The 27,603-nt window shown below is 46.2% G+C and overlaps 1 protein-coding gene and 1 non-coding gene across 3 annotated transcripts; one reads left to right on the plus strand and one right to left on the minus strand.

The window, feature by feature from the left end:
* Positions 1 to 3,166: 3,166 nt before the first annotated feature.
* Positions 3,167 to 14,222, minus strand: WNT8A (Wnt family member 8A). Of its 2 annotated transcripts, none has more exons than XM_012504706.2 (6): positions 13,831 to 14,093; positions 13,479 to 13,617; positions 6,845 to 6,970; positions 5,701 to 5,843; positions 3,766 to 4,245; positions 3,167 to 3,362 (listed from the first exon to the last, which is right to left on the minus strand). In XM_012504706.2, exons 1-6 carry the CDS (start codon positions 13,984 to 13,986, stop codon positions 3,246 to 3,248), a joined length of 1,161 nt encoding a protein of 386 aa, XP_012360160.1. In that variant the 5' UTR covers positions 13,987 to 14,093; the 3' UTR covers positions 3,167 to 3,245. The 2 variants fall into 2 exon arrangements, with proteins under 2 accessions (XP_012360160.1, XP_003266478.1); XM_003266430.2 differs by having other exon boundaries at positions 3,245 to 4,245; positions 13,831 to 13,864; positions 13,957 to 14,222.
* Positions 14,223 to 27,229: 13,007 nt separating this feature from the next.
* LOC115831829 lies at positions 27,230 to 27,333 on the plus strand. The gene has a single exon (XR_004027320.1). It is a non-coding gene; the product is annotated as a U6 spliceosomal RNA (small nuclear RNA).
* The last annotated feature ends 270 nt before the right edge of the window (positions 27,334 to 27,603 follow it).

Below are 27,603 nucleotides of genomic sequence, written 5' to 3' on the forward strand. Positions count from 1 at the left end.
TCAGAGAGCAGATGAGAAGGAAGAAAAGAAACAGACAAAAGAGATAAAGCTTTGTAGGGGTCTGGCAAGCATGAGCATATTTATTTTCTTTCTTTCTTTCCTTCCTTATCTTCCTTTTTCTCTTTTTCTTTCTTGTTTTAAAACTTTTTTTTTTTTAGACAAGGTCTCATTCTGTCACCCAGGCTGGAGTGCAGTGGCGTGATCACAGCTCACTGCAGCCTCGACCTCCCAGGCTCAGTGGATCCCCCTACCTCAGCCTCTGGAGTAGCTGTGACTACAGGTGCACGCCACCATGCCTGGCTAACTTTTTGATATTTTTTGTAGAGAAGGGGTTTTGCCATGTTGCCCAGGCTGGTCTCTAACTCCTGGGCTCAAGTGATCTGCCTGCCTCAGCCTCCCAAAGTGTTGGGATTACAGGTGTGAGCCACCACACTTGGCCTCTTTTTCTTTCTTTCCTTTTTTTTTTTTTTTTTTTTTGTTGTTGTAGAGATCGACTCTCGCTGTGTTACCCAGGCTGGTCTCAAACTTCCTGGCCTGAAGTGATTCTCCCACCTCGGCCTCCCAAAAGCATATTTTTCTTTTAATCTAGACTGAGCAAATACAGAATTCCATTGTCCAGGTGAAGTGATGCTGTGCTTGGATTTACTGAACTAGGGGAACAGGCTCATGGACAGGTTTCCCTCATTGAATTGATCACTTTTTCAGCAGATTTACAAGATCCATCATCGGATCGTGGCCAATCTGCCTGTCTTGGGCCCTTAATCTATGGAAACAGGGTTTTACTGTTCTGTCACCTTAATGATAGCCAGCTTGTTAAGGATGAACCAAAAGGGAAGGGATATAGGGCTGTAACTGATGAATCTGAATGAGGCTGTGTTGCCTTGGAAGGAATCCTTGGCAGGAAGGCGATGGATGTAGAGAAATCCAAATTCCTGTTGTTTCTGGCACAGGGTCCATGTGGGAAGATTGGTTGGTGTGATTGACTGATTGCTCTGAAGGTAAGATGGATGAGGGTGGGAGAAGCTTGGAAGGAGAAGAGACTAGGAGACTATGAGTTTTTTGGGGCAGCAGACAAACTTCAAGGAATTTCCATTGCCTTGAGATTTCTTGGTGAAAATCTCTGATATAAGCCCACAGTAAACACAAGGCTTGTTCTCCTGGAATGACCTTTTGAACAGGGCAGCAGGGATGGTTTTGCTTCTGAAAATCCCTGCCAAGATTATTGGGGTATGTCAGTAAGGTCCTGGGGAAGATGTCAAAGCCTCAGGTGCCTGGGTTCTTTGGATGGAGATTCAGTTAGGAATGCAGGGGGAAAATCTAGTGTGTTCATTTCTCTAGCACAGGGTCACAACTCGGGTTTCGGGGGGGACGCTTTGACATCTTTATTTATTGAGGGTTTAACGTCTGTGCTAGATAATTTTATTTTTGCTTTTTCTCTGAGCCTCAGGGAAATAATCTTCTTTTGGTTGCCTGTTTCCATGACCACCAAGCAGCACACACCACACACATTTTCCTTCTCTGTCACTACTGCAGTGTGCTTTTTAACTTTCCATTGAAGGAGAGACAGAGAGGAAATCTGTCATTTCCTTGACATAGGCTTCGCTTTTATGTATCTGTCCTTATATCTGTTCTCTGACATCTGTGGTAGTTTTAAATGTTTCTCTTGAGATGCCAACTTCCTTCATGAACATTTCACCTTCCTTTTCACTAAAAAACAAGATTGGTTATTCCTTTTTGGCATTAAAACAAATAACACATTAATTCTTTCTGGTGACAACAAATATTTATTGTAGGCAAACGTAAAAATACAGAAAAACACAAAAGGAAAACAAACCACTCTACTTTGGTACCACATAATGGCAAATATTTGCACATTGCCACAAAAACAAAATTGGATTCATCCTGAACATGCCATTTTGCAATCAACTTTGTTCACTTAATTCTATCATGCGTGTTTTCCATATTACTAAGTATTTCTCAAGAATATTTTAGTGGTTAATAGTCTACTGTAAGGTTATGATTTACTTGTTTATCCTACTTTGAACACTTAAATTGTTTTCTAATTTAAAACAATAAGCTAGGGTTTTTTTCCCCATTTTTGGTGATCATTTTTACTTTTTATTCAACATATTCAAAATATCTCCTCTAGGCAGGGTGCAAGCCTGTGCAGACAGCAGAGATTCCCAAGGCTGAGATATTCAGATTTAGGAAACCAGTGGCTAAGCTCCCAGGGCTCTCCTTATGGGAAACTACCCCTCCTCCAAAGATTACCATTGGAAGATGTGGAAGTGCAAATGCAGGTAGGTAGAATCCACAACTCTTTTTGTCTCTTGCCCTGGGGCCCAGGTCTTGGTGTACAGACACCCCAGGATGCCCAAGTTAAGAGGGCAAACACACTTTGAATATGGCCCAAGTTCAAAGGGCTTCCTTACTCCCCAAGTTACCTAGGTTGCATTAAAATAACACTTTCTAATTCTGGGAGTCTGTATTGTTTTCTTGTTGACCAGTGTCTGGGTCTCAATTTTTTATTACCTGCCAAACACTGAAATCAAGGGAGTTGGATATTTCTAGTTTTTCCTTTATCCTGGCGGATTACTGGGATACAGAAGCAGGGTTTCTTACTCCCTTTTTGATCTTAAGGTTTCCAAAGGGAGTAATAGAAGTCCCAGCTGGATATATCTTAGAAGCATTTATTGCAAAATACAGTTGAGTTCTTAATCTGGGAAAACAACAGAGGAGTCCCCAGCTCTCTGAGGAGCATCGCTCTTGTGGGACCTTGTCTGGGTAGGTCATAGTCGCCTGTCCACTGACTGCCACGATTCCCTTTCCATGGCTCCAGAGATGGTTTATGAGCTGCAAAGACCCCCAGGTTATACTGGGTGCTGGTTTCCCCAGGTGTGGGTGGGAAGAATTTATTTTCTTTTCTCTTTATTATTTATTTATTTATTTATTTATTTTTTAGACAGGGTCTCAGTTCTGTTGCCCAGGCTGGAGTGCAATGGCACAATCACACCTCACTGTAGTCTCGATCTCCTGGGCTCCAGTGATCCTTTCACCTCAGCCTCCCAAGTATCTAGGACTACAGGCAAGTGCCGCCACACCTAGCTAATTGTTAAATTTTCTGTAGAGATGGTGTCTTCCTATGTTGTCCAGGCTGGAGGAAGAACTTTTCAAAAGCGCATACTTGGGGGAAAAATAATCCAACACTCTAAAACTTCCCAGTAGGCAGATATGTGGTCTTTAACTCATTTATCAGCATAGATTTGTAGCCACAGGCTGCTCTTCAGGAGTCTGAACAGAACTCTTTCATTTTTTGCTTCTATTCTCCTGATTCCCAGCAGCACAGCTGGGTTGGACATGGTCTGAAATTTAAAGGAACAAATACTTTGAAGGTCCCTCTAGATATGGACCCCAAACCAAACTCTCCCTGTAGCAAGCTGCATAAGTACAGGCACAAAGACGGGAAAGTAGTTTGCAGGAAAGATGAAATGGGGGTCTGCCAAAGTCAGGAGGCCCAGGTTCCAATTTCAGCCCCGCCAGGAATCTTGGGCCTCCATTTCCCCACCGATAGCAGATATCATGAGGACTACAGACCAAAACTGCAGTTTTCCAATTGCTTTCCAATCTTTTCTCTCTAAGAGAGAAGCTATGTCCCCTTTCACTGATGCAATTAATCAAGTGAACTTGTGTGGGGTATTATCAGGCACTGCCCTTACCCAGGGACTGGGCACTGCCTGGGGAGCGTGCACAGTAATACTTGCTCACCACATGCCTACACTGGTCACACTTGACCGTACAGCACCACTGGAATTTGCAGTTACAGCTGCTTATGACCTCAGTTTTCCTCTCTTCCACCTGCAGCCCACACTCAGTGCACAGGCGCCCACAGCTACGTCGCTCCCACCTGGATGTGTTGTGGCTGTTCTGTAGGCACTCACGACCCTCTGTGCCATAGATGCCCAGGCTGGAATTGCAGGTACAGTAATCTGGTGATTCCTCTAAAAAGATCAGTTCCGCCTCTGCGCTAGGAAGGAAGGCCTCAGCGGGCACCCAGTGGCCCTCGGCGCTGTTCCCAGCTCTCAGCTGCCGCTTATCCATTTCAATTTTCAACGCCTGGTCATACTTGGCCTTTAGGTAGTCTCCCATCTCCCGGAAGTCAGCCAGCTGCAGCCAGCACGTCTGTATACTGCAGCTCCCAGAGATGCCATGACATTTGCACGTCCTTTTCATGGTGGCTCTCACTGCCTTCACAGAGAGAACACAAAAGAGAATGGCTCTGAGTACGGAAGACCAAAGGTTAGTGATTAAAGGGAATATTTTAGAGCTGTGTTTCTTGACTTTAAAGGAGCATCAGAGTTATTGGGGAAGCTCACGAACAATATTTATTCCTGGACCCTACCTCAGATCTTCTCAGTGAGGATATTCAGTGGGGAAGGGGCTGGTACTGGTGGTTTTAAAGCTTCCCTGGGTGATTCTGATGGAGAGCCAGGCAAGAGCTGAGAAGGTTACTAGAGTCCAGAAACCTCTGCTCCAGGCTCAACTCTATCACTTGCCAAGCTTTTCTCTATCTGCCCAGCTGGAATAAGAATTGAATATAATAATAATCAAGGAAGTACTCTGTAAATTATAAAGGAAACTATGATAATTGCCACAGTTATTGTCTTGAGGCTGGGCATGAGAGTATTTTGGGGGGTTTGGATTTGTCCTCTGGGTCTTCTCTGAGAGGGGAGGGAGCTCCTTGAGTCTGAACACTTATACCCCCAAGGCAATGAATTACTCTTGGTTGTACTTGCTTTAAAAACCTCTTCCTGGCTGGATATGGTGGCTCATGCCTATCATCCCAAGACGTTGGGAGGCTGAGGCAAGAGGATTGCTTGAGCCCAGGAGGCCAAGACCAGCCTGGGCAATATGGGGAAACCTTATCTCTCCAAAACCCACAAAAATTAGCCGGGCATAGTGGCAAGCACCTGTAGTCCCAGGTTCTCAGGAGGCTCAGGTGGGAGGATGGCTTCAGCCTGGGAGGTGGAGGCTGCAATGAGCTGAGATGGCACCACTGCACTTCAGCCTGGGTGACAGAGTAAGACCCTATCTCAAAAAAAAACCCCAAGCCCAAAAACCCCTTTCCCCCTTTCCCTGGGCAACCAGGATATCTAGGTATAGGTTCACAGGAAATTTCTATGCTTTTGGCTCTAAATCCAAGTTGTTTCCAGATTTGTGTTCAGAATACTCCAGAGATTGCCACCTCACTAGAAGTCTTGGGGGAGAGTTAGACACTCCAGAGAAGCCTAGATCAATCCCAATTCCCCACAGCCCAGACAGACTTTAGGACACAAGGCTGGACAACAAGGCCCTGTTAATTTACTAGAACATGCAGTTGAAGTGATAAAAACTTAAGTCATAGAAGCAAGGCCTTGATTCTGTGTTCTCAGAAGCCTGCGTGTGAAGGGGCAGAGCAAAACATACAATGACAAGAGGACTCAGAAGATCTGAGTTCACTGCCTGCCTCTGAAACTTATTAGTTGCCTTGGACAAGCCAGTTGGCTCAGACTTAATTGGTTTTGTCATCCAGAGAATGCGGGTAGCCATCTCAGTCTGGCTGGGTAGTATGAGGAAAGAACGTATAAGACAGCTCTTGGTAAATTGTGAAGGGCTGTGCAGATGTGAAGCTGTAGAAATACTGGCCACAACGCCTATACCCACCAGTCTGCCGGCCCTGTTGTTGTGAAGATTCATCAGGGCTCTGGCATCCTTCCCCTTCTCCAGACTGTCCACAAAGAGTTTGGAGATCCTTTCCCCAAATTCCACATTGTCACTGCAGCCTCCCCAGATCCAGCCATGGCCTCCTATATATAAGGAAAGAATAAGTTCTCCATGTAGCCCTGTGCTCAGTCCCAGTCACCCGCCAAACCATCCCCAAGAGCCCTAGAGTTAAAGCTATGGCTGAAGGTGAGACAGGGAAATGGAGGTGCTTGGGGTGGGTGGGTGGGAGTCCTGTTGCCAAAGCCAACTGCCCACCCTTCAGACACTTCCCAGCCATAAGCAATTAGTCTTCTATACCCACAGTAAAAGTAGGTACATTGGGGCTAACTTAGATGCTCTCAAAGGTTCACTGCAGCTTGGCCAGGCGTGGTGGCTCATGCCTGTAATCCCAGCACTTTGGGAGGCCGAGGTGGGCGGATCACAAGGTCAGGAGATCGAGACCATCCTGGCTAACACAGTGAAACCCCGTCTCTACTAAAAATACAAAAAATTAGCCGAGCGTGGTGGCGGGTGCCTGTAGTCCCAGCTACTCGGGAGGCTGAGGCAGGAAAATGGCGTGAACCCGGGAGGCGGAGTTTGCAGTGAACTGAGATCGCGCCACTGCACTCCAACCTGGGCGACAGAGCGAGACTCCATCTCAAAAAAAAAAAAAAAAAGGTTAACTGCAGCGCAAACGTTCTGGAATTCTGCACCATTATTCTACAATCATCTGGCGAAGGCTACTACCTCCTTCATTAGTGATAAATCTGAGTAAGTGTCTTAGGTAATCTGCAAATTGCTGAGTAGCTCTAGATTATGGATGAGCCATTCCAAGCCTGAAATACCAGAGCTAGCTTTAACCCTCTTCGGCTTTCTCATTTCTAATTGCCTTGTTGCTTTTAGAGCCACTTGCTAATGCCTAGACTCATGGACCCAGGCTCAACTCTGAGAGTGTAAGGCTAGGAGATCCTACAATTGAAGGAGTTGCTGGAGTCTTGAGGTTTAAGGGAACTGTGTCCCTCAGCCTTTCTCTGGAAGACTTTAGCCTGCACTCAGCCCTGTAGCCCCTCACTTCTTCCCACCCTCATTAGAAAGCTCAACTTACCTGTTTTTCCATTTTTTGACCCATCACAGCCACAGTTTTCGAAGTCACCCATGCTACAGTTCTTGGTGATGATGTACATGACTCCAGCAGAGCTGATAGCATGTATGAAGGAAGTCTCTCTGGTAGCTTTGGAGAGAGAGAGGGAACTGATTGGAAACTTGGACCCTGATTACCCAAAGCAGAGGCTTTGGAAAAATAATACTGTTTATCTCCCTTATCCCCACTTCCTTTGGGTTTAAGAGGATGCTTTTCTTTTTATTTTTTCTTTTTCTATTATTTTTTTTCTTTTTTTGCACACAAAACAATAAACATTTTCTAAAAATACATACAAACAAAAAGATGCATATCAAACATATTAGGAAGGTTGCACATGGGAAGACCGGGAATAGAAATGGGGGGTGGGAATGAAAGAAAATAAATGAGAGAGGGACTTTGTATGGATCAATGATAATAACTCAATCCTCTATGTCTTTGACAAAGAAGAAGGAGAAGGAAGAGGAAGAAAAAGAAAGTAGGATAAAGGATCAGAAAGGGAGGAAAATAGAAAAAATTCGAGTACGACTCCAGGGTAGACCTGTTTTGTTGTTGCTGGGTTGGTTGGTTGGTTGGTTTGTTGTATTTTTCATATGTTTTGCCATGTTGGCCAAGCTGGTCTCAAACTCCTAGCCTCAAGTAATCAACCCGCCTCGGCCTCCTAGAGTGCTGGGACTACAGGCATGAGCCACCACATCCAGCCCCCACACTGCGTCTGGCCTCCATGGTAGACCTCCCAGATGGGGCGGCCGGGCAGAGGCGCTCCTCACTTCCCAGACAATGGGCGGCCGGGCAGAGACGCTCCTCACTTCCCAGATGGGGCAGCCGGGCAGAGGCGCTCCTCACTTCCCAGATGGGGCGGCCGGACAGAGGCGCTCCTCACTTCCCAGATGGGGCGGCCGGGCAGAGACGCTCCTCACTTCCCAGACGATGGGCGGCCGGGCAGAGACGCTCTTCAATTCCCAGAAGATGGGCGGCCGGGCAGAGACGCTCCTCACTTCCCAGACAGGGCGGCCGGGCAGAGGCGCTCCTCACTTCCCAGACGGGGCGGCCGGGCAGAGGCGCTCCTCACATCCCAGACGATGGGCGGCCGGGCAGAGGCGCTCCTCACTTCCCAGACGGGGCGGCCGGGCAGAGGCGCTCCTCACATCCCAGACGATGGGCGGCCGGCAGAGGCGCTCCTCACTTCCCAGACGATGGGGGCCGGGCAGAGACGCTCCTCACTTCCCAGACGGGGCGGCCGGGCAGAGACGCTCCTCATTTCCCAGACGGAGCGGCCGGGCAGAGACGCTCCTCACTTCCCAGACGGGGTGGTGGCCAGGCAGAGGCGCTCCTCACTTCCCAGACGGGGTGGCGGCCAGGCAGAGGCGCTCCTCACTTCCCAGACGAGGCGGCTGGGCAGACCCACTCCTCACATCCCAGACGATGGGCGGCCGGGCAGAGGTGCTCCTCACCTCCCAGACGATGGGTGGCCGGGCAGAGGGGCTCCTCACTTCCCAGATGGGGTGGCTGGGCAAAGGCGCTCCTCACATCCCAGACGATGGGCGGCCAGGCAGAGACGCTCCTCACTTCCTAGACGGGGTGGCGGTTGGGCGGAGGCGCTCCTCACGTCCCAGACGGGGCGGCCGGGCAGAGGCGCTCCTCACATCCCAGACGATGGGCGGCCAGGCAGAGACGCTCCTCACATCCCAGACGATGGGCGGCCAGGCAGAGACGCTCCTCACATCCCAGACGATGGGCGGCCAGGCAGAGACGCTCCCCACCTCCCAGACGGGGCGGCGGCCGGGCAGAGGCTGCAATCCTAGCACCCTGGGAGGACAAGGCAGGCGGCTGGGAGGCGGAGGCTGCAGCGAGCCGAGACCACACCACCGCACTCTGGCCGGGGCAACACCGAGCACCGAGTGAGCGAGACTCCGTCTGCAGTCCCAGCACCTCGGGAGGCCGAGGCGGGTAGACCATTCGAGGCCAGGAGTTGGAGACCAGCCTGGCCAACATGGCGAAACCCCGCCTCCACCCAAAATACCAAAACCAGCCAGGCGTGGTGGCGCGCGCCCGCAATCCCAGCCACCCGGCAGGCCGAGGCAGGGAGTCCACAGCGAGCCGAGACCATGCCGCTTCACTCCAGCCTGGGCAACAGAGGGAGACCGTGCGAAAGAAAGAAAGAGAAAGAAAAAGAGAGAGAGAGAAAAGAGAGAGAGAGAGAAAGAGAGAGCGAGAGCTGCAGTCTTAATATTAGCCTTAGCTTGGAATTACTAGGTTCAAGCTTCAGTCTCCATGTCAGTATTATTCACCTGGTTTTTGAAACTAAGTGTTTGAAAAATCCAGTGAAATTAGTCAAACATAGTGTTTACATAAACGGAGTTTTTTTTTTTTTTTGAGACGGAGTCTCGCTCTGTCACCCAGGCTGGAGTGCAGTGGCGCAATCTCGGCTCACTGCAAGCTCCGCCTCCCGGGTTCACGCCATTCTCCTGCCTCAGCCTCTCCTAGTTGCTGGGACTACAGGCGCCCGCCACCACGCCTGGCTAATTTTTTTGTATTTTTAGTAGAGGCGGGGTTTCACCGTGGTCTCGATCTCCTGACCTCGGGATCCGCCCGCCTCGGCCTCCCAAAGTGCTGGGATTACACGCGTGAGCCACCGCGCCCGGCCTGAAACGGAGATTTTAAGATACTTTTTTTTTTTTTTTTTTTTTTTTTTAAGCAGGAGTCTCGCTCTGTCATGCAGGCTAAAGTGCAATGACTCGATCTCAGCTTACTGCAACTTCCGCCTCCCGGTTTACATAAAGGAAGGACATTTTAAGATCCTTACTTTCTTTTTTTTTTGAGATGGAGTCTCGCTCCGTCGTGCATATTGGAATGCGACGGCGCGATCTCCGCTCACTGCAACCTCGGCTCCCGGGTTCAAGCAATTCTCGTGCCTCAGCCTCCCAAGGAGCTGGGATTACAGGCATGTGCCACCACGCCTAATTTTCTTTCTTTCTTTCTTTCTTTCTTTCTTTCTTTCTTTCTTTCTTTCTTTCTTTCTTTCTTCTTTCTTTCTTTCTTTCTTTCTTTCTTTCTTTCTTTCTTTCTTCTTTCTTTTTCTTTCTTTCTTTCTTTCTTTCTTTCTTTCTTTCTTTTTTCTTTCTTTCTTTCTTTCTTTTCTTTCTTTCTTTCCTTCTTCCTTCCTTCCTTCCTTCCTTTTTTTTTTTTTTTTTTTTTGAGACGGAGACTTGCTCTGTCGCCCGGGTTGGAGTGCAGTGGCGAGATCTTGGCTCACTGCAAACTCCGCCTCCCGGGTTCAAGCAATTCTGCCTCAGCCTCCGGAGTTGCTCAGGCTACAGGCACGCGCCACCACACCCAGCTAATTTTTCTTTGTGTTTTCAATAGAGACGGGGTTTCACCATGTTGGCCAGGCTGGTCTCGATAATTTTCGTATTTTTAGTAGAGACGGTGTTTCGCCATGTTAGCCAGGCTGGTCTAGAATTCCTGACCACGTGATCCGCCCGCCTTGCTCTCATTTCTAGACTTCCAGGGGGTCCTGGCTCTTGGCTGTGGATCTCCCAATACCTGCAGGTCAAAGGGCCTCAGAGGCTGGGTGTCTATGAGCAGAGAACACAGAGCAGTGAAGAGATCTGGAGCTCCAGCTGCAGCAAGAGACCTTTTTTTTTTTTGAGACTCGCTCTGTCACCAGGCTGGAGTGCAGTGGCATGACCTTGGCTCACTGCTGCAACCTCTGCCTCCCAGGTTCAAGTAGTTCTCCTGCCCCAGCCTCCTGAGTAGGCTGGGACTACAGGCGCGTGCCCATGCCCAGCTAATTTTTATTTCTAGTAGAGATGGTTTCACCATGTTGATGGTTTCGATTCTCGCCTCATGATCTCCTCTCGGCCTCCAATGCTGGCATTACAGGTGAACCATGTGGTGTTTTTTTTTTTTGTTTTTTTTACAGAGTCTCACTCTGTTGCCCTGGCTGGCGTGCAGTGGCACCATCTCGGCTCTCTGCAACCTCCGCCTCCCAGGTTCAAGCGATTCTCCTGCCTCAGCCTCCTGAGTAGCAGGTACGTGCCACCACGCCCAGCTAATTTTTGTATTTTTAGTAGAGACGGGGTTTCACCATGTTGGCCAGGCTGGTCTTGAACTCCTGATCTCAGGTGACCCACCTGCCTGGCCTCCCAAAGTGCTGGGATTACAGGCGTGAGCCACTGTGCCTGGCCTATTTTTTTTAAATTATTATTTTATTTTTTGAGACAGGCTCTCACTCTGTTGTCCAGGCTGGAGTGCAGTAGTGCGATCTTGGCTCACTGTAACCTCCGCCTTCTGGGTTCAAGCAATTCTCATGCCTCAGCCTCCTGAGTAGCTGGGACTATAGGTGCATGCTACCACATCCAGCTATTTTTTTTTTTTTTGGTTTTTAGTACATATGGGGTTTCAACATGTTGGCCAGAGTGGTCTAGAACTCCTGGGCTCAAGTGATCCACTCACCTTGCCCTCCCAAAGTGCTGGGATTACAGGCATGAGCCACTGCACCTGGCCTATTATTATTGTATTGGAAATAGGGTCTCACTATGTTGCCCAGGCTGGACTTCAACTCCTGGGTGGAAGCAATCCTCCCGTCTCAGCCTCCCAAAGTGCTGGGATTACAGGTGTGAACCACTGCATCCTGCCAATGCTCTTCTATTTGAAAGAACAATGCATATCTTTCCAGCCTCCTTCCTTCATCCAGGCAGCAATGAACATCCCTATGTTAACCAATGGGGAAAGTAAAAACCAGAGATAGAATGATGAGACCAATGTAATCCCAGCACTTTGGGAGGTTAAGTTGGGTGGATCGTTTGAGCTCAGGAGTTCGAGACCAGCCTGGGCAACATGACGAAACCCTGTCTCTACAAAAAATACAAAAATTAGCCGGGCATGGGGGTGCATGCCTATAGTCCCAGCTACTCAGGAGGCTGAGGTGGGAGAATTGCCTGAGCCTGGGAGGCAGAGGCTGCATTGAGCCAAGATCGCACCACTGCAAACTAGCCTGGGTAACAAAGTGAAACCCTGTCTCAAAAAAAGAAAAAAAAGAATGATGAGAACAAGACCACTTTCCAATTGTGGTGTTGGGATCGGGACCTTGCCCTCTTAGAGTCCAGCCTAGACCTCTGTCCACTAGCCACTGCTGCTAGTCCTTAGGCAGTGAGACTCAGGCCTTGATGCTGGCCTAGGAGAGAGAGGAGGACCTTTGCTGCTTTCTGATTGGGAAGTTTGGGCCATGTAATAATCATAATCATCCTGACTGCCACCTACTGAACTCTTATCTTACTAAACTCTTTACAAACATTGTCACATTTCATTTCTACATACTCCCTATTCTATCTGTATACCCCATGGGGAGACATTTCTTTTGAGACTCATTTTTTTTTTTTTTTTTTTTTTTTTGAGACAAGGTCTTGCTCTGTCACCCAGGCAGGAGTGTAGTGGTATGATCATAGCTCACTATATCCTTGAACTCCTGGGTTCCAGAAATCCTCCCAACTCAGCCTTCCAGGTCGCTGGGACTACAAGCACATGCTACTATGCCGGCTAATATTTTTACTTTTATTTTTAGTAGAGACGAGGTCTTGCTATGTTGCCCAGGCTGGTCCTCAAACGATCCTCCTGCCTTAGACTTCCAAAGTGCTGGGATTATAGGCATGGTCCCAACACATGCTTAGCCACTTTCTCCGTCTTCTTTACTCTCGTGCTCCTAACTATTCTCAGGTGAATGTTATCTTCAAAAATGACATGCAAACTACGGCACACAGTTACAAATGGGTGCACGTGCACACCCATACACACATACAGACACACACCCCACCTGAGGCACAACTCAATGTGATGTCTCAGCTTTTCTGTTGTTGAGATTTTATGGCAGTTAGCCATGTGAAACTTCCTCAGGAGCTGCAAACACACAGCCCTTTCCCCGTTTTTATTTCATGCAACTCAGTGCAAGATCAGTGTGTACAAATGCACAAATACAGGAATGCATTTAAAAAATAGAGTAATTTCCGCTGGGCACAGTGTCTCATGCCTGTAATCCCAGCACTTTTGGAGGCTGACGTGGGTGGATCACCTGAGGTCAGGAGTTTGAGACCAGCCTGGCCAACATGGTGAAACCCCATCTCTACTAAAAATACAAAAAATTAGCCAGGCGTGTTGCATGCCTGTAATCCCAGTACTCGGGAGGCTGAGGCAGGAGAATCACTTGAATTCGGCAGGCAGAAGTTGCGGTGAGCCGAGATCGCGCCATTGCACTCTGTTCTGGGCAACAGAATGAGACTCCATCTCAAAAAAAGAAAAAAAAAAGAGTAATTTCCTACATTTATCTCATACATAGAGACACCTCATACCCACCTCATTCAACCCATAGGATCCTTCTGATGAACTAAACAGAACTGGCCTTACTGACCCAAATGACAAATCTGGAGTTGAGAGAGGGGAGGTAATTTACTCAAGGCCACACAGCAAGGAAATGGCAGGTCAGCAGGTCACTGGCAGCATTTTCATTTCACTGTGCAATACATGTCACACATATACACATACTGCAAGCCCCCCTCCATTCACATATACACCCCTTGTACAGGTGAGTCCCACACAAACTTACCACTTCTCAGCCGGTTGTGGGTGGAGAGCTGAAGAGCATTTTCAGGGCAGTTCCAGCGTTCCCAAGCAAACTGGAACTTGCACTCCTCGATGCCACTCTGGGCACCCAAGGCCACGCTAGTCGTGTAGGTCAGATAGGCCTGGCAAAGGGAAAAGGGCTGTGAGCTTCTGCCTGGTATGGGTCATCTGTGGTTGGGGGAGCAGGCAGGACTCAGATGGGCCAGCTCTCCATTGAGAATCAACCATGGGTTCCTCTGGGCGAGGGGCTCTGGCACTGTCCCCTCCCCTCTTTTCTCCAGAAGAGTCCCCTTAGGGCCCTAGCGGGTAAAAACAGAAGCTGGAGATCATCCTACCTTGGGACCTGTTATCAGGAAATTGTTCACTGACCTACCAAAAAGACAAAAAGTGAGGCAGAGGTGAATGGGGATGAGACAATGGGGGCCTCCTTGGCAAGGAGTGAGGGTTGGGAAAGGACTTACCAGGCAGAGGCACTGAATGCAGCACAGCATATGCCCAGAGCTGCCCAGAGCATAAACAGGTTCCCCATCGCCCTGCCTACCCCAGTGGACCAGGTCCAGCTCAGGGCCAAGTCCAGAGAAGTGAGGAGAGGGCAGGGTCTTCCTCAGTCTTTATGTGAGAAAATTCTGAATGTCCAAGGGAGGAAGTCAGCAGCTCTTCTCATTTGTTCCTAACTGGCAGGGCTGCAGGAGCCACCGACCCAGTGGGGGATCTGGGAGGAGGGACTCAGTTTTCACCAAAAGCCCCGCCCTGCCCAGCCCCTCCAGCCCTTCTTCCCTCCCAGACTCAGAAAGAGGCTGCTTTTCTCCTATACTTGAGATTTCTTTCTTCTGTATGTCAATTTTGTCTCTTCCTGCTTCTTTGGCCCATTTCTCAGAATCATGTAGGCCAGAGCGGGCTGGGTCCTTAACCCTGAAGGCAGGTCACCTATTCTTGGAGCTACAGTGTCCTCATCTGTCAGTGAGAGCCCACTCTCTGCCCTGCCATCCTCCCCAAGGTGTTAATAATCATAAAGCAACTCCATCTGGGGCCGCTTCCTACTCATTTACCTAAACCAGTGAGTGCGCCATCCCTACCACTTCCTTCAAGGCTGTGAGGTGATGGAGCTGTGGGACTATGGAGCAGGAACACTTCAGAGTCCATCTCTGCAACAGTCCCTTCCACCACATTCTAGCAAGTGCTGGGAAATTTCCTTAATTCCTAGCAAATCTATCCTTTTATATCTGAGGGTTACAACTCCAGTTAGTTGATTTTTTATATATCTGAGAACCAAACTTAGGGCCACCCAGATTTATATTTGGGAAGACTGATGCCTTTCTTTCTTTTTTCTTTTTTTTTTTTTTTTTTAGATAGAGTCTCTCACTCTGTCGCCCAGGCTGGAGTGCAGTGGTTCAATCTCAGCTCACTGCAACCTCTGCCTCCTGGGTTCAAGCGATTCTCCTACCTCAGTCTCCCAAGTATCTGAGACTACAGGTGCCAGCCACCACACCCAGCTAAATTTTGTATTTTTAGTAGAGAAGAGGTTTTGCCATGTTGGTCAGCCTGGTCTTGAGCTCCTGGGCTCAAGTGATCTGCCCACCTTGGCCTCCCAAAATGCTGGGATTATAGGCATGAGCCACTGTGCATGGCCCTGATGCCTTTCTTTCTGATACCATTTTGTTACTAGGACTTCAGCTCCTTAGGCGGGAATCTGTCTTTTATTTTATTTATTTATTTATTTTTAATTTATTTATTTTGAAACGGAGTCTCACTCTGTCACCAGGCTGGAGTGCAGTGGCATGATCTCGGCTCACTGCAACCTCCACTTCCCAGGATCGAGCAATTCTCCTGCCTCAGCCTCTGGAGTAGCTGGGATTACAGGTGTGTGCCACCATGCCCAGCTAATTTTTGTATTTTTAGTAGAGACGGGTTTCACCATGTTGGCCGGGATGGTCTCGATCTCTTAATCTTGTGATCCACCTGCCTCGGCCTCCCAAAGTGCTGGGATTACAGGCGTAGGCCACCACGCCCAGCCTTATTTTATTTTATTTTATTTTTTGAGGCAGAGTTTCACTCTTGTCGCCTGGGCTGGACTCCAAGTGCGCCATCTCAGCTTACTGCAACCTCCACATCCCATGTTCAAGTGATTCTCCTGCCTCAGCCTCCCCAGTAGCTGAGATTACAGGCATGTGCCACCATGTCCAGCTAATTTTGTACTTTTAGTAGAGATGGGGTTTGCCTATGTTGGCCAGGCTGGTCTCAAACTCCTGACCTCAGGTGATCTGCATGCCTGTGGCCTCCTGAAGTGCTGGGATTACAGGCGTGAGCCACCGTACCCAGCCAGGAATGTCTTTTAGGTTCACTTTTGGTTCTTAGTGCTTAAGGAGGCACCTCGATGAACAAATGAAAGAACCTGTGGCCCCTAGTGGGCACCATTAGGTATGGCTGGGGACTAGAATAAAGGTGGGGAAGTCCTTCTTGGTTGCTGAAGCTCTTTCCTAAGGCTGGAGAAGGAAGTCTAGAGAAGTTCAGAGGAAAGCATAGATGGAAAGTCACAGTTCTGACTCTATCCTGTGACCATTACAACATCCAGATCACTTCCCAGAACTTTGGACCTGGTTTGGGGGGGAAGTGGAGCTCAGAGATCCCCCCACCAAAGGAGTTCCAGGGGCCAAAGAGTCCCCAGGTGTCTTTTGGGCATACTCCAAGTATGGGCCAGGCTTGGCATCAGTCTGCAAACTGACTGTTGTCCTTCTGACGTAAGATAATTACAAAAACAGAAGTGTTTAGAAATTTTTATAGCAATTTGGAGCAATTTTAGATATGATAAACCTAAGAGGAAATTTGGGCTCCTATTTTGTATGTAGTTTTTTGTTTCATTTCTTCAGAAGGATGAGGACAAAAAGTCCTAATGGACTAAAGCTCTGCCCGCCAGCCCCCTGCAAGCTCTCTTCCTTTGATTGCTTGTGGGTCTCTCTGCTTGGGGAAAATAGGTGTCCCAGACTTGAGTTACGTGAGAAAAGCCCACTGAGTTAGCCTCAGCGGCCTTTTCTCTGTCTCCTAGTTTTCCCAATCAGGAATCTAATTTAACTTTCACTTCTTAAGACAGCAGGGTTGATTTCCATGGCATTCACTGTGGGGTCAGAACTGGGTTAGTGATAGCTCCAAGGAAGTCGCCTGCCACCTCGAAAGAGTTTTAGGAGTGACTCCGCTTTCACTTCCTGTGTGTGAGTGATTGGGTCTTATGCTTCTGTGTTCTCCGCTGCACCTGGCATTTAATTGGTACTCTACAAAAAAATACTCTTTTTTTTTCTAGGAAGCAGAGGGGAAGATAGTTTTTTGTGTGCAAACTGTGCTCGCTCCTGCTCAGATTCTGTAAAGATCATATAGTTTTTCTTTCTTTCTTTTTTTTTTTTTTGAGACGGAGTCTCGCTCTGTTGCCCAGGCTGGAGTGCAGTGGCGCGCTCTTGGCTCACTGCAAGCTCCGCCTCCCAGGTTCACGCCATTCTCCTGCCTCAGCCTCCCGTACTCAGGGACTACAGGCGCCCGCCTGTATTGTATTTTTAGTAGAGACGGGATTTCACTGTGTTAACCAGGATAGTCTCGATCTCCTGACCTCGTGATCCGCCTGTCTCGGCCTCCCAAAGTGCTGGGATTACAGGTGTGAGCCACTGCGCCCGGCAAGATCATATAGTTTTTCTAAATGGAAGTGAGAATTTATAGAGAGGCCTCTGCTCCAAGTATCAGGAGCCCTGGGCTTTGGCCACTAAGTTGTTGTGTGACCTTGGGTAAGCTATTTACTACCGTCTGGACTTAGATTCTTCATCTCTAAAATGAGGGAGTGAGGAAAATGTTGAAGGTTGAATGACCACTAAAGACTTTCCCAGCTGGGCTGGGCATGGTAGCTCATGTCTATAATCCCAGCCCTTTGGGAGGCTGAGCAGGGAGGATCGCCTGAGCCCAGGACTTTGAGGCTATAGTGAGCCATGATTGCGCCACTGTAATCTAGCCTAGGTGGCAGAATGAGACCCTGTCTCTAAAAAAAAAGGCCAAGGCTCACTCCTGTAATCCTGTAATCCCAGCACTTTGGGAGGCCAAGGCAGGCAAATCACCTGAGTTTAGGAGTTTGAGACCAGCCTGGCTAACATGGTGAAACCTCATCTCTACTAAAAATACAAAACTTAACCAAAAAACACCCAGAAAAAACCAAGGTTTACAGAGTTTATTAATCCCAGAGGTGATTGTAGGCCAGAAATCTTATCTTCTTCAGTTGCAAGCGTTGGAATTATCTTTTTTTGTTTGTGTGTGTGTGTGTGTGTTTTTTTTTTTTTTTGAGAAGGAGTCTCTGTCACCCAGACTAGAGTGCAGTGGTGCAATCTCAGCTCACCACGACCTCCGCCTCCTGGCTTCAAAGCCATTCTCATGCCTCAGCCACCCGAGTAGCTGGGATTACAGGTGCTCGCCTCCACGCTTGGCTAATTTTTGCATTTTTAGAAGAGACTGGGTTTCACCATGTTGGACAGGATGGTCTCAAACTCCTGGCTTCAAGGGATTTGCTCACCTCGGCCTCCCAAAGTGCTGGGATTACAGATGTGAGCCACTGTGCCTGGCCAGAATCATCTTATACATCTTTGAATCCTGTAGTTGACGATTAGATGAACCTTTAAGATGGATACCTGGAGGATAACCAATGCCTTCTTCAGAGTCCTTTGGAGTGTATCTACATAAGATCCCTGTGCTGGACTGACTAAATTTTTCACTGCAGACAGTGGTTTCCTGGAGAGAATAGTGACAGGCATTCCACATCAAGTCTACAAATCATTTCTAGTCAACCTGTGTATCAATTTCCTTAATCCCATCTCTATTGTCTCATTAGCTTTTAAGTAATGATCCAACTCTTGGTTTCTCTCTTGCAGGAATGGAAATCCAGAGCTGAATACTAGAGCAGAAGATGATGGTGGGGACAGATGAGCCTGTGACAAGACAGATTGAATAGTAGTATCTCTGAAGCCCTGGTATGCTGGTAAATGATTAACAACTGGCTTGGGTGTGGCAGGAGGCTGATTGGTAATATTTGCTAATTTTCATGGTATAAATACTAGAGCATAGTGAATTGCAAACTGCCAATGTGGACTTGGGAAGAGATGTAGTATATCATTATATAATATTTCTGTCATATAGATATAATCGGTATAAATAGCCTTCAGCATAAATGATAGTGAAATTTAGCAAACTAATTAGGAAGTGATGAATTTTGAGTATTTGTTACCTTTGTTTTTAATATAATTATGTTTATATAATTTAATTTTAAATATTGGCTGTATTTAACAACCAGTTTGCAAAATTCTTAAAAATGCAACAATCGCTCTCAGGAGTGGGTATAAGCTGCCTTCAGCACACCACTGGAGCCCAGTGTCCTCCCTCTAGGCCACGGAGAGATAAAGTGGAAATTGTAGAATTTAACACCCAATAATTGTTTCAGTTATATGCAGGGCTTTAATTTTTCCTCTTACTACCCGCCTTCATGGAGCTTACTGTCTAGTAACAGGAGATAAGGTATGTATCTATCTATAATGTCAGGTAGAACACGTAAATAGATACAATGAATAAGCGTTCACACTTCTGGAAAGGTATTACCAGGTAATCCCGAAGACCCCTTCCACCTCTGATGTTCCAGGATGATGAGATTCCAGGAGTCCTAGGGAAGCACTGAGGACTATAATCAATAAAGGATATACCAACGTTACCCTAGCTGTGCCTAGCTTCAGGAAATTCAGAGGCCATTCGTGGAATCTTAGAGTATCTGAGCTAGAGAGTCCCATTGGACAAGGAGGCAACTGAGACCCATAGAGAGAGAACTTATTGAGGGTTACACAGTGTTTTGGGGCCAAGAAAGCCTGGATTCCAGCATCCTGGTTTGCCCAGGACTGAGAGGTCTCATATAGTTTAAGGCTTTCAATGTTAAAGCCAGGAAGGTTTTGAGCAAACCAGGATAGCTGGTCACCCGACAGCAAAGGTATACATCCTAGGCCAGTGCTTCTTTCTAAAAGTGCACTTTCACTGAACTTCCCAAATCCTTCAATCCCCAGCATTTATTTCCCAGGCTCCTTGCAGGACTCTGAGCCTACAGGGGCTGATTAGACTGTAGGAGCAAGTTGCAGAAGAGCTGAGAGGGAGTAGAGAGGGGGTGGAGGTGACTGGAGAATGCCAAAAGACAAAGAGATAGGATTTCTGACTTTTTACACTTCTCTGCTAATTAGATAAAGGATTGGGGCAGGGGGAGAATGAGCCTCCATGCATATTCTTCTGAGCTGTGACAGGGAGCAGAGTTTAGGGATTTTCTACCCCTGGTCTCCACCCCTCCTCCCTGGAAGCTTCTCACCCCCTGGGGATACTTGACTCCCAGTCCAAATGCCACAGCTGCTTGAGCTCCTGACCCTCCCTTTGGCCCCTTCGATTTAGCCTCAGTGACTTGCCAAGTTCCCCTAAAATATGCTCTGGGAAAAAAAGTGGAATACTTCTGTTTTCCCTTTCAGATTCAGGGTTCCAGGTGTGGGGAGGGAAATGAGGTCCTCCTGTGTGAAAATGGCATCAGTTGGTGGTCTGTTGGATGCATGGGCCTGTGAGGACAGGGACATATTAGGGGGGATCAGTCTGAAAGCCATGACTAGATCTGTTTCATGTTGCCAAGTATGTTTCCTTCATCAATCTGGGAGCTGCCTAAGGCTGGGCCCTGCCAATCCCAGCCACACAGCGATCGCCCAAGGATAGGGACGTGTTTCTCCCACCAGACTGAGGTACCCAAACGGCAGAGGCCTTACCTTCACCATTAGCCTAGGAAGAGTTAGAGTTAGAGGGGCTCACCCAATACAAGGTTTCAGTTGGCTAAAACCGCTTGTTTTTTATTCCGTCATTGTTTTAAACTTCCATCTTTGTCCTATCCAGAGATGGATAGGACACAGAAGTTATCAATTCATGTTTCTTGATTAATTGTCAAAGAAGAAGGTTTGGAGCTGGTTGTAGGATTTTACTAGTTTTCAGATTAATATGCATTTATTCATTCCAAAAATATTTACCTACTCAGTTCAGGCCAGTACTCAATACTTATGAGTCCAAGATGAATTAGGAGATATTTTCATCCTGTAAAAGCTCTCATTCTGGTCTGAGAGAGAGAGAAGTTTAAATTATTTTTAACAGTACAGTGAAATAAGGAACGTTGGAAAGGTTGGAAGGATGGAAGGGATAAATAAGGAAATGCCATAGAAGGGACTTCTGATGAAGACCTGCCATCTGCTGGCAGTGAATGGTACAACAGGCTCTTTTGTTGCCATAATGTGGGTTCAGTACTGGAATTTTAGCCGTTATCCAGTACCTGCCTAGGATGGATAGCCAGCCCAGTGATTGGCACTCAGCTGTAAACCTTGTAAAGCGATCTTTGTCTTTGAAAAACTTGCACTATGCTTATGGATGTAAGATATAATTGAAAAAGTTGTCAATCACCAAGCAACACGTATTTGAATGTGCACACACACAAAATATACTTTTAAAAAAAGCATAGGCCAGGCACGGTGGTTCACCCCTGTAATCCCAGCACTTTGGGAGGCTGAGGCAGGAGGATCATGAGGTCAGGAGTTCAAGACCAGTCTGGCCAATATGGTGAAACCCTGTCTCTACTAAAAATACAAAAAATTAGCCATGCGTGGTGGCGGGCGCCTGTAATCCCAGCTACTCAGGAGGCTGAGGCAGGAGAATTGCTTGAACCGAGGAGGCAGAGGTTGCAGTGAGTCGAGATCACACCATTGCACTCCAGCCTGAGTGACGGAGCAAGACTCCGTCTCGAGAAAAAAAAATGTAATTCACGCTTGTTACCAAAAAAATTAAATAAAACATGGAAATATGTAATGTAAAAAATAGGAGTCTCTGACATCCAACTCCCTGTAAGTAATAATTATGAACAGTTTAGTGTGGATTTTTTTCTCTGCATATATACATGTTTATATATACATATATAATTTTTTTTTCTTTTTAAAGATGGGATCTTGCTATGTTGCTCAGGCTGGCTTCAAACTCCTGGGCTCAAGCAATCTTCCCACCTCAGCCTTCTGACTAGCTAGGACTACATGTATGCACCAGTGTGCCAAGCTATATACATATTAATATATTATTATTTGAGATGGGGTCTTGCTCTGTCACCCAGGCTGGAGTGCAGTGGCACAATCTTGGCTCATTGCAACCTCTACCTCTGGGGTTCAAGTGATTCTCGTGCCTCAGCCTCCTGAGTAGCTGGGATTACAGGAGCCCGCCACCATCCTCAGCTAATTTTTTGTATTTTTAGTAGAGAAGGGGTTTCACCATTTTGGCCTGGCTGGTCTTGAACTCCTGACCTCAAGTGATCCACCTGCCTTGGCCTTTCAAAATGCTGGGATTACAGGCGTGAGCCACCATGCCTGGCCTTAATTTTCTATGTTCTCTTTCTCTACAATTATTTCTGGATGTGTAAGGGGGAGGGGATATTGGACCTCCTGCACTAATTTTCTCATTTCCTTATCTTTTATTTCCTGTTTTCCATTTTTTTGTTCTATTGTTTAGGAGAGTTTCTTATCTTTTATTTCCTGTTTCCCATTTTTTTGTTCTGTTGTTTAGGAGAGTGCCTCAATTTTTATCTTCCCACCATTATGCTGAATTTCTAAAAATTTCTGTATCAAATACTTAATACCTAAGCCTTTTCCCTTACTCTCTGAATATTCCTTTCTTTTTTTTCTTTTTTCTTTTTTCTTTTTTTTTTTCTTTTTTTGAGACGGAGTCTCACTCTGTCACCCAGGCTAGAATGTGGTGGTGCAGTCTTGGTTCACTGCAACCTCTGCCTCGTGGGTTCAAGTGATTCTTCTGCCTCAGCCTCTCAAATAGCTGGGATTACAGGCCTGCAACACCACACCTGGCTAATTTTTGTATTTTTAGTAGAGATGGGGTTTCGCCATGTTGCCCGGGCTGCTCTCGAACTCCTGACCTCAGGTGATCTGCCTGCCTTGGCATCCCAAAGTACTGGGATTACAGGTGTGAACCGCCATAGCTGGCCTGAATATTTCTTTTTTATCATAGTATGTTCTTATTTCATGATTGCAATATCTTCTCTTAAATCTCTAAGGATACAATTTTTAAAACTGTTGTTTCCTGTTTTATTTCTTCTTCCAAATTCCTTTTTATCTGTAATCTTAGAGCCTTTTCTCAAAAGTCTAGTGATGCTTGGCTGTCCATTCATGCTTAATAATGAAGGACTAAAAGCTTTTTGTATCTGGATGGGGCTTGTTGAATAGTGTGCTTCACTCCAGAGGGATAAGATAGGCTCCTAGACAGTTCACTGGGAATCCTAAGCATCAGTATCTTTCAGTCTTTTTTCCAGGGTTAGTTAGTTTTGCCAGAGAGGTCTTTTAGTCTATAACTTAATAGGTGAAAAATATTTAATTTTAGCTTGTATTTTTCATTATTAGTGAGGTGGAGCACCTTTTTATATGTTAATTATCTGTTTATATTTCTTCTTCTATGGAATGATTATGCACACTTTTTTTGACCACTTCTATTTTACACTTATTTTTCTTACAGATTTGTGGAAGCCAATTATTAACATATTATAATATGTTGCAAAATTTTTTTTCCTTTGTGTTGTTTGCCTTTTTTTTTTCTTTTTTTGGAGACGGGGTCATGCTCTATCACCTTGGCTGGAGTGCAGTGGTGTGATCATAGCTCACTGTAGCCTCGAGCTCATGGGCTCAACGAATCCTCCCACTTTAACCTCCCAAGTTGCTGGGATTATAGGCATATGCCACTATGCCTGGCTAATTTTTAGAGATAGGGTCTCACTATGTTGCCAACGCTGATCTCAAACTCCTGAGTTTGAGTGATCCTCCTGCCTCAGCCTCCCAAAGTGCTGGTATTATAGTCATGAGCCACTGTGTCCAGCCCAACTTTTAATTTTGAATATGTTGTCTTTTTCTCTAAAGAAATTAATTTTTTTTTTCTGTTTTGGTTAACATATTCCTGTAAGTATTCTATGTTTTGAGTCATGAATAGAACAAACTACCTCATTTAAATATGATAAAAATGTCCTGTATTTTCTTTTTCTTTTGTTGTGATTTTATTCTCTAATTATAGACCTTTTATATATATAACTAACTTTTGTATGTTATATGGGGCTTGCCTTTCGTCTATCCCCTGCACCTCATATAGGCAGGCAATTGCCACCCAATTTATTGAATAATTTATAATTTCCCCACTGATTTGAAATGCTACCTGTAGACCAGGCATGGTGGCTCACACCTGTAATCCCAGCACTTTGAGAGGTCGAGATGGGAGCATTGCTTGAGGCCAGGAGTTCGAGACCAGCCTGGTCAACATAATGAGACCTCATCTCTACCTTTTTTTTTTTTTTTTTGAGAGGGAGTCTTGCTTTGTCACTCAGGCTGGAGTGCAGTGGCACGATTTTAGCTCACTGCAACCTCTGCCTCCTGAGTTCAAGCCATTCTGCTGCCTCAGCCTCCTGAGTAGCTGGGAATACAGGCGCATACCACCACGCCCAACTAGTTTTTGTATTTTTAGTAGAGATGAGGTTTCCCCATGTTGGCCAGGCTGGTCTCAAACTCCTGACCTCATGATCTGCCTGTCTCAGCCTCCCAAAGTGCTGGGATTACAGGTGTGAGCCACTGTGCCCAGCCGACCTCATCTCTACTTAAAAAAAAAAAAAAAAAAAAAAAAAAAATTAAAAAATTTTTAAAAATGAGAAATGCCACCTACTAAATTCCCATACATCCATAGATTTAGCCATGGAATCGCTATTCTATTTCATATATCTTTGTCTTTTCTTTTGCTAATAATACACTTTTGCCAGGCGTGGTGGCTCACCCAGCACTTTAGAAAGCTGAGGCGGGTGGATCACTTGAGGCCAGGAGTTTGAGACCAGCCTGGCCAACATGGTGAAACCCTGTCTCTACTAAAAACGCAAAAAGTTAGCCAGGCATGGTGGCACACGCCTGTAATCCCAGCAACTTGGGAGGCTGAGGCATGAGAATCGCTTGAACCCAGGAGGCGGAGGTTGCAGTGAGCAGAGATCATGCCACTGCACTCCAACCAGGGCAACATAGTGAGACTCTGTCTCAAAAAAAAAAAAAACAACACAATAACAATAATAGGCCAGGCGCAGTGGCTCACGCCTGTAATCCCAGCACTTTAGGAGGCTGAGGCAGGTGGATCACGAGGTCAGGAATTCAAGACCAGCCTGGTCAAGATGGTGAAACCCCGTCTCTACTAAAATTACAAAAATTAGCCAGGTGTGGTGGCAGGCATCTGTAATCCCAGCTACTCGGGAGGCTGAGGCAGGAGAATCGCCTGAACCCAGGCGGCAGAGGTTGCCATGAGCCGAGACTGAGCACTCCAGCGGCTGGATGACAGAGTGAGACTCTGTCTCAAAAAAATAAAAATTAAAAAAAAATTCACATTTTACTACTATGTAATCATAGCATTTTTTTGCTTTTTTGTCATATCATATTTTAATATTTAATAAAACAAATGCCTCCTTATTCTTTTCCAGAATTTTCTTGTGTAATACATTTATATCTTTTAGACAAACCTTATAATCAAATTGTCAAATAAAAATCATTGAGATTATAATTGGAATTATTCTAAATTTATTGATAAATTTGATGAGAAAATTGACATTTTTATAACATTTAATCTTTCCATCCAGTAGCACAGTAGGCCTTTCCCTTTATTCAGATTTTCTTCTATGTCTTTCAGAAAACCTTTATAGTCTTTTTCATATAAAGAATCTTTATTTCTGATTTATTTTCTAGCTGGTTATTGCCATTAATGCCAGTAATGTAATGAATTAATACATTTCCTAAGATTGAAAAATCTTTGAATCTTGAGCTAAATCCTAATGGGTCGTGTGTTTTTCCTTTAATATATTTTTAGATTCTCTTTGCTAATATCCTATTTAGGATTTATGCTCTTTACTCACAAGTGAGATTGGTCTATGCTTTTTTTTCTCTTCAAACTAGTTTTGTCAGGTTTTAGTAAAAGGATTTTGCTAGTCCCATAAACTGAAAGATACATTTTCAATTTCCTTCTGTGATCTAGAACAGTTTATATGAGAGGAATTACTCCTCCAGCTCAACAACAACAAAAAAACAAATAATACAATTTAAAAATGGGCAATGACTTGAATAGACATCTCTCCAAAGGTGATGTACAAATGGCCAACAAGCATATGAAAAGATGTTCAATGTAACTAATCATTAGAAAAATGAAAATAAAAAGATAACAATATCATTATTATTTTTTATTATTATTATTTTTTGAGATGGAGTTTCACTCTTGTTGCCCAGACTGGAGTGCAATGGCCTGGTCTCTACTCACTGCAACCTCTGCCTCCTGGGTTCAAGTGATTCTCCTGCCTCAGCCTCCCAAGTAGCCGGGATTACAGGCACCTGCCATCACACCCAACTAATTTTTGTATTTTTAGTAGAGACAGGGTTTCACCATGTTGGCCAGGCTGGTCTTGAACACCTGACCTCAAGTGATCCGTCCACCTCAGCCTCCCAGAGTGCTGAGATTACAGGCATCAGCCACCACACCCGGCCAAAAAATATGTATTTTAAGTACCAGGCACCAGATTAGATGCCGGGAATGTATCTATTAACCGGCTGACCAGCACCCTGCCCTCCAGAGCATATCCTTTAGCAAATCAGGCAATAGAAGGTCTTCCTGAGTAAGCAGAGGAGTTTAGACATATCCTGTGAGACACTGCACTCTTGTGGCCCTATAATGGGAGCAGATGGAGAGATGTCCTCAGCCTGTGAATGACATGGAAGGGGGGTATGCGGAGGAAATGCAGAGTGTTGAAGAGCTAGGTCTCCAACAACAGCATGTGAGCCTCAGCTATGAACCGCAGACTAGAATGAATTCACTGCAAAGGCAGGGAAGTGGTCAGAGTTTCTGAGAAAGTCATTCATTCAGAGAGACGGAAAACTTCTTTTTTTTTTTCTTGAGACGGAGTTTCACTCTTGTTGCCCAGGCTGGAGTGCAATGGCGCGATCTTGGCTTGCTGCAACCGCCGCCTCCTGGGTTCAAGCGATTCTCCTGCCTCAGTCTCCCGAGTAGCTGGGATTACAGGCACGCGCCACCATGCCCAGCTAATTTTTTGTAGTTTTAGTAGAGACAGGGTTTCTCCATGTTGGTCAGGTTGATCTCAAACTCCCGACCTCAGGTGAATTGCCTGCCTTGGCCTCCCAAAGTGCGGGGATTACAGGCATGAGCCACTGCACCCAGCCGGGAGATGGAAAACTTCTTAATCTTTTCACAGAGAATTTACATTTAATAAAAGTATAGCCTTTGTTTGGTTTAAGCTGCAGGAATGAAACTCTGATGGGGAAATCATTGGCTTGAGTCAGTAGGAAGAAGAGGGGTTTGGCGTAGTGGGGCAGTCAGGGCCATCCCTGAAATCACCTCATTTTAGGAGCTGTCCACCTCAGAGGCCAGCTCTGGCCTTCCATGTGATGTGAGGGATACTGCTTCACTCTCTGGACATCATTTTCTCCATTCAGAAATGGAAGCAGGAGTTCTTGGTTTTCCAGAACTGAGGACATTCCCTCTTAACTCCTAAGTGATTGTCACCCTGCCTTCCCCTTCAGCTTTCCTAGAGAAAACAAGGGAGAGGGGATGCAGGGAAATGGGCAGTAGGCACACTTAACAATCCTGTGAGGAGTGTTTGCTGTGACAGTGCATATACTAAAATTGGAATGATATAGAGATTAGCATAACTCCTGCATAAGGATGATATGCAAATTTATGAAGTTTCTTAAGTGTAAATTTTGAAAGTCATGGGAAACAGACAAAGGTTCTTCCCAAATCTGGGACCATGCAACTCCCTGGTGACATTTATTTATTTATTTTTATTTTTTATTTTTTTTGACAGAGCCTCGCTGTCGCCCAGGATGGAGTGCAGTGGCGCGATCTTGGCTCACTGCAGGCTCCGCCCCCCGGGGTTCACGCCATTCTCCTGCCTTAGCCTCCCGAGCAGCTGGGACTACAAGCGCCGGCCACCTCGCCCGGCTAATTTTTTTTTTGTATTTTTAGTA

Source organism: Nomascus leucogenys, chromosome 2, assembly GCF_006542625.1.
Source record: "Nomascus leucogenys isolate Asia chromosome 2, Asia_NLE_v1, whole genome shotgun sequence".
In the NCBI taxonomy this organism is placed as follows: domain Eukaryota; kingdom Metazoa; phylum Chordata; class Mammalia; order Primates; family Hylobatidae; genus Nomascus; species Nomascus leucogenys.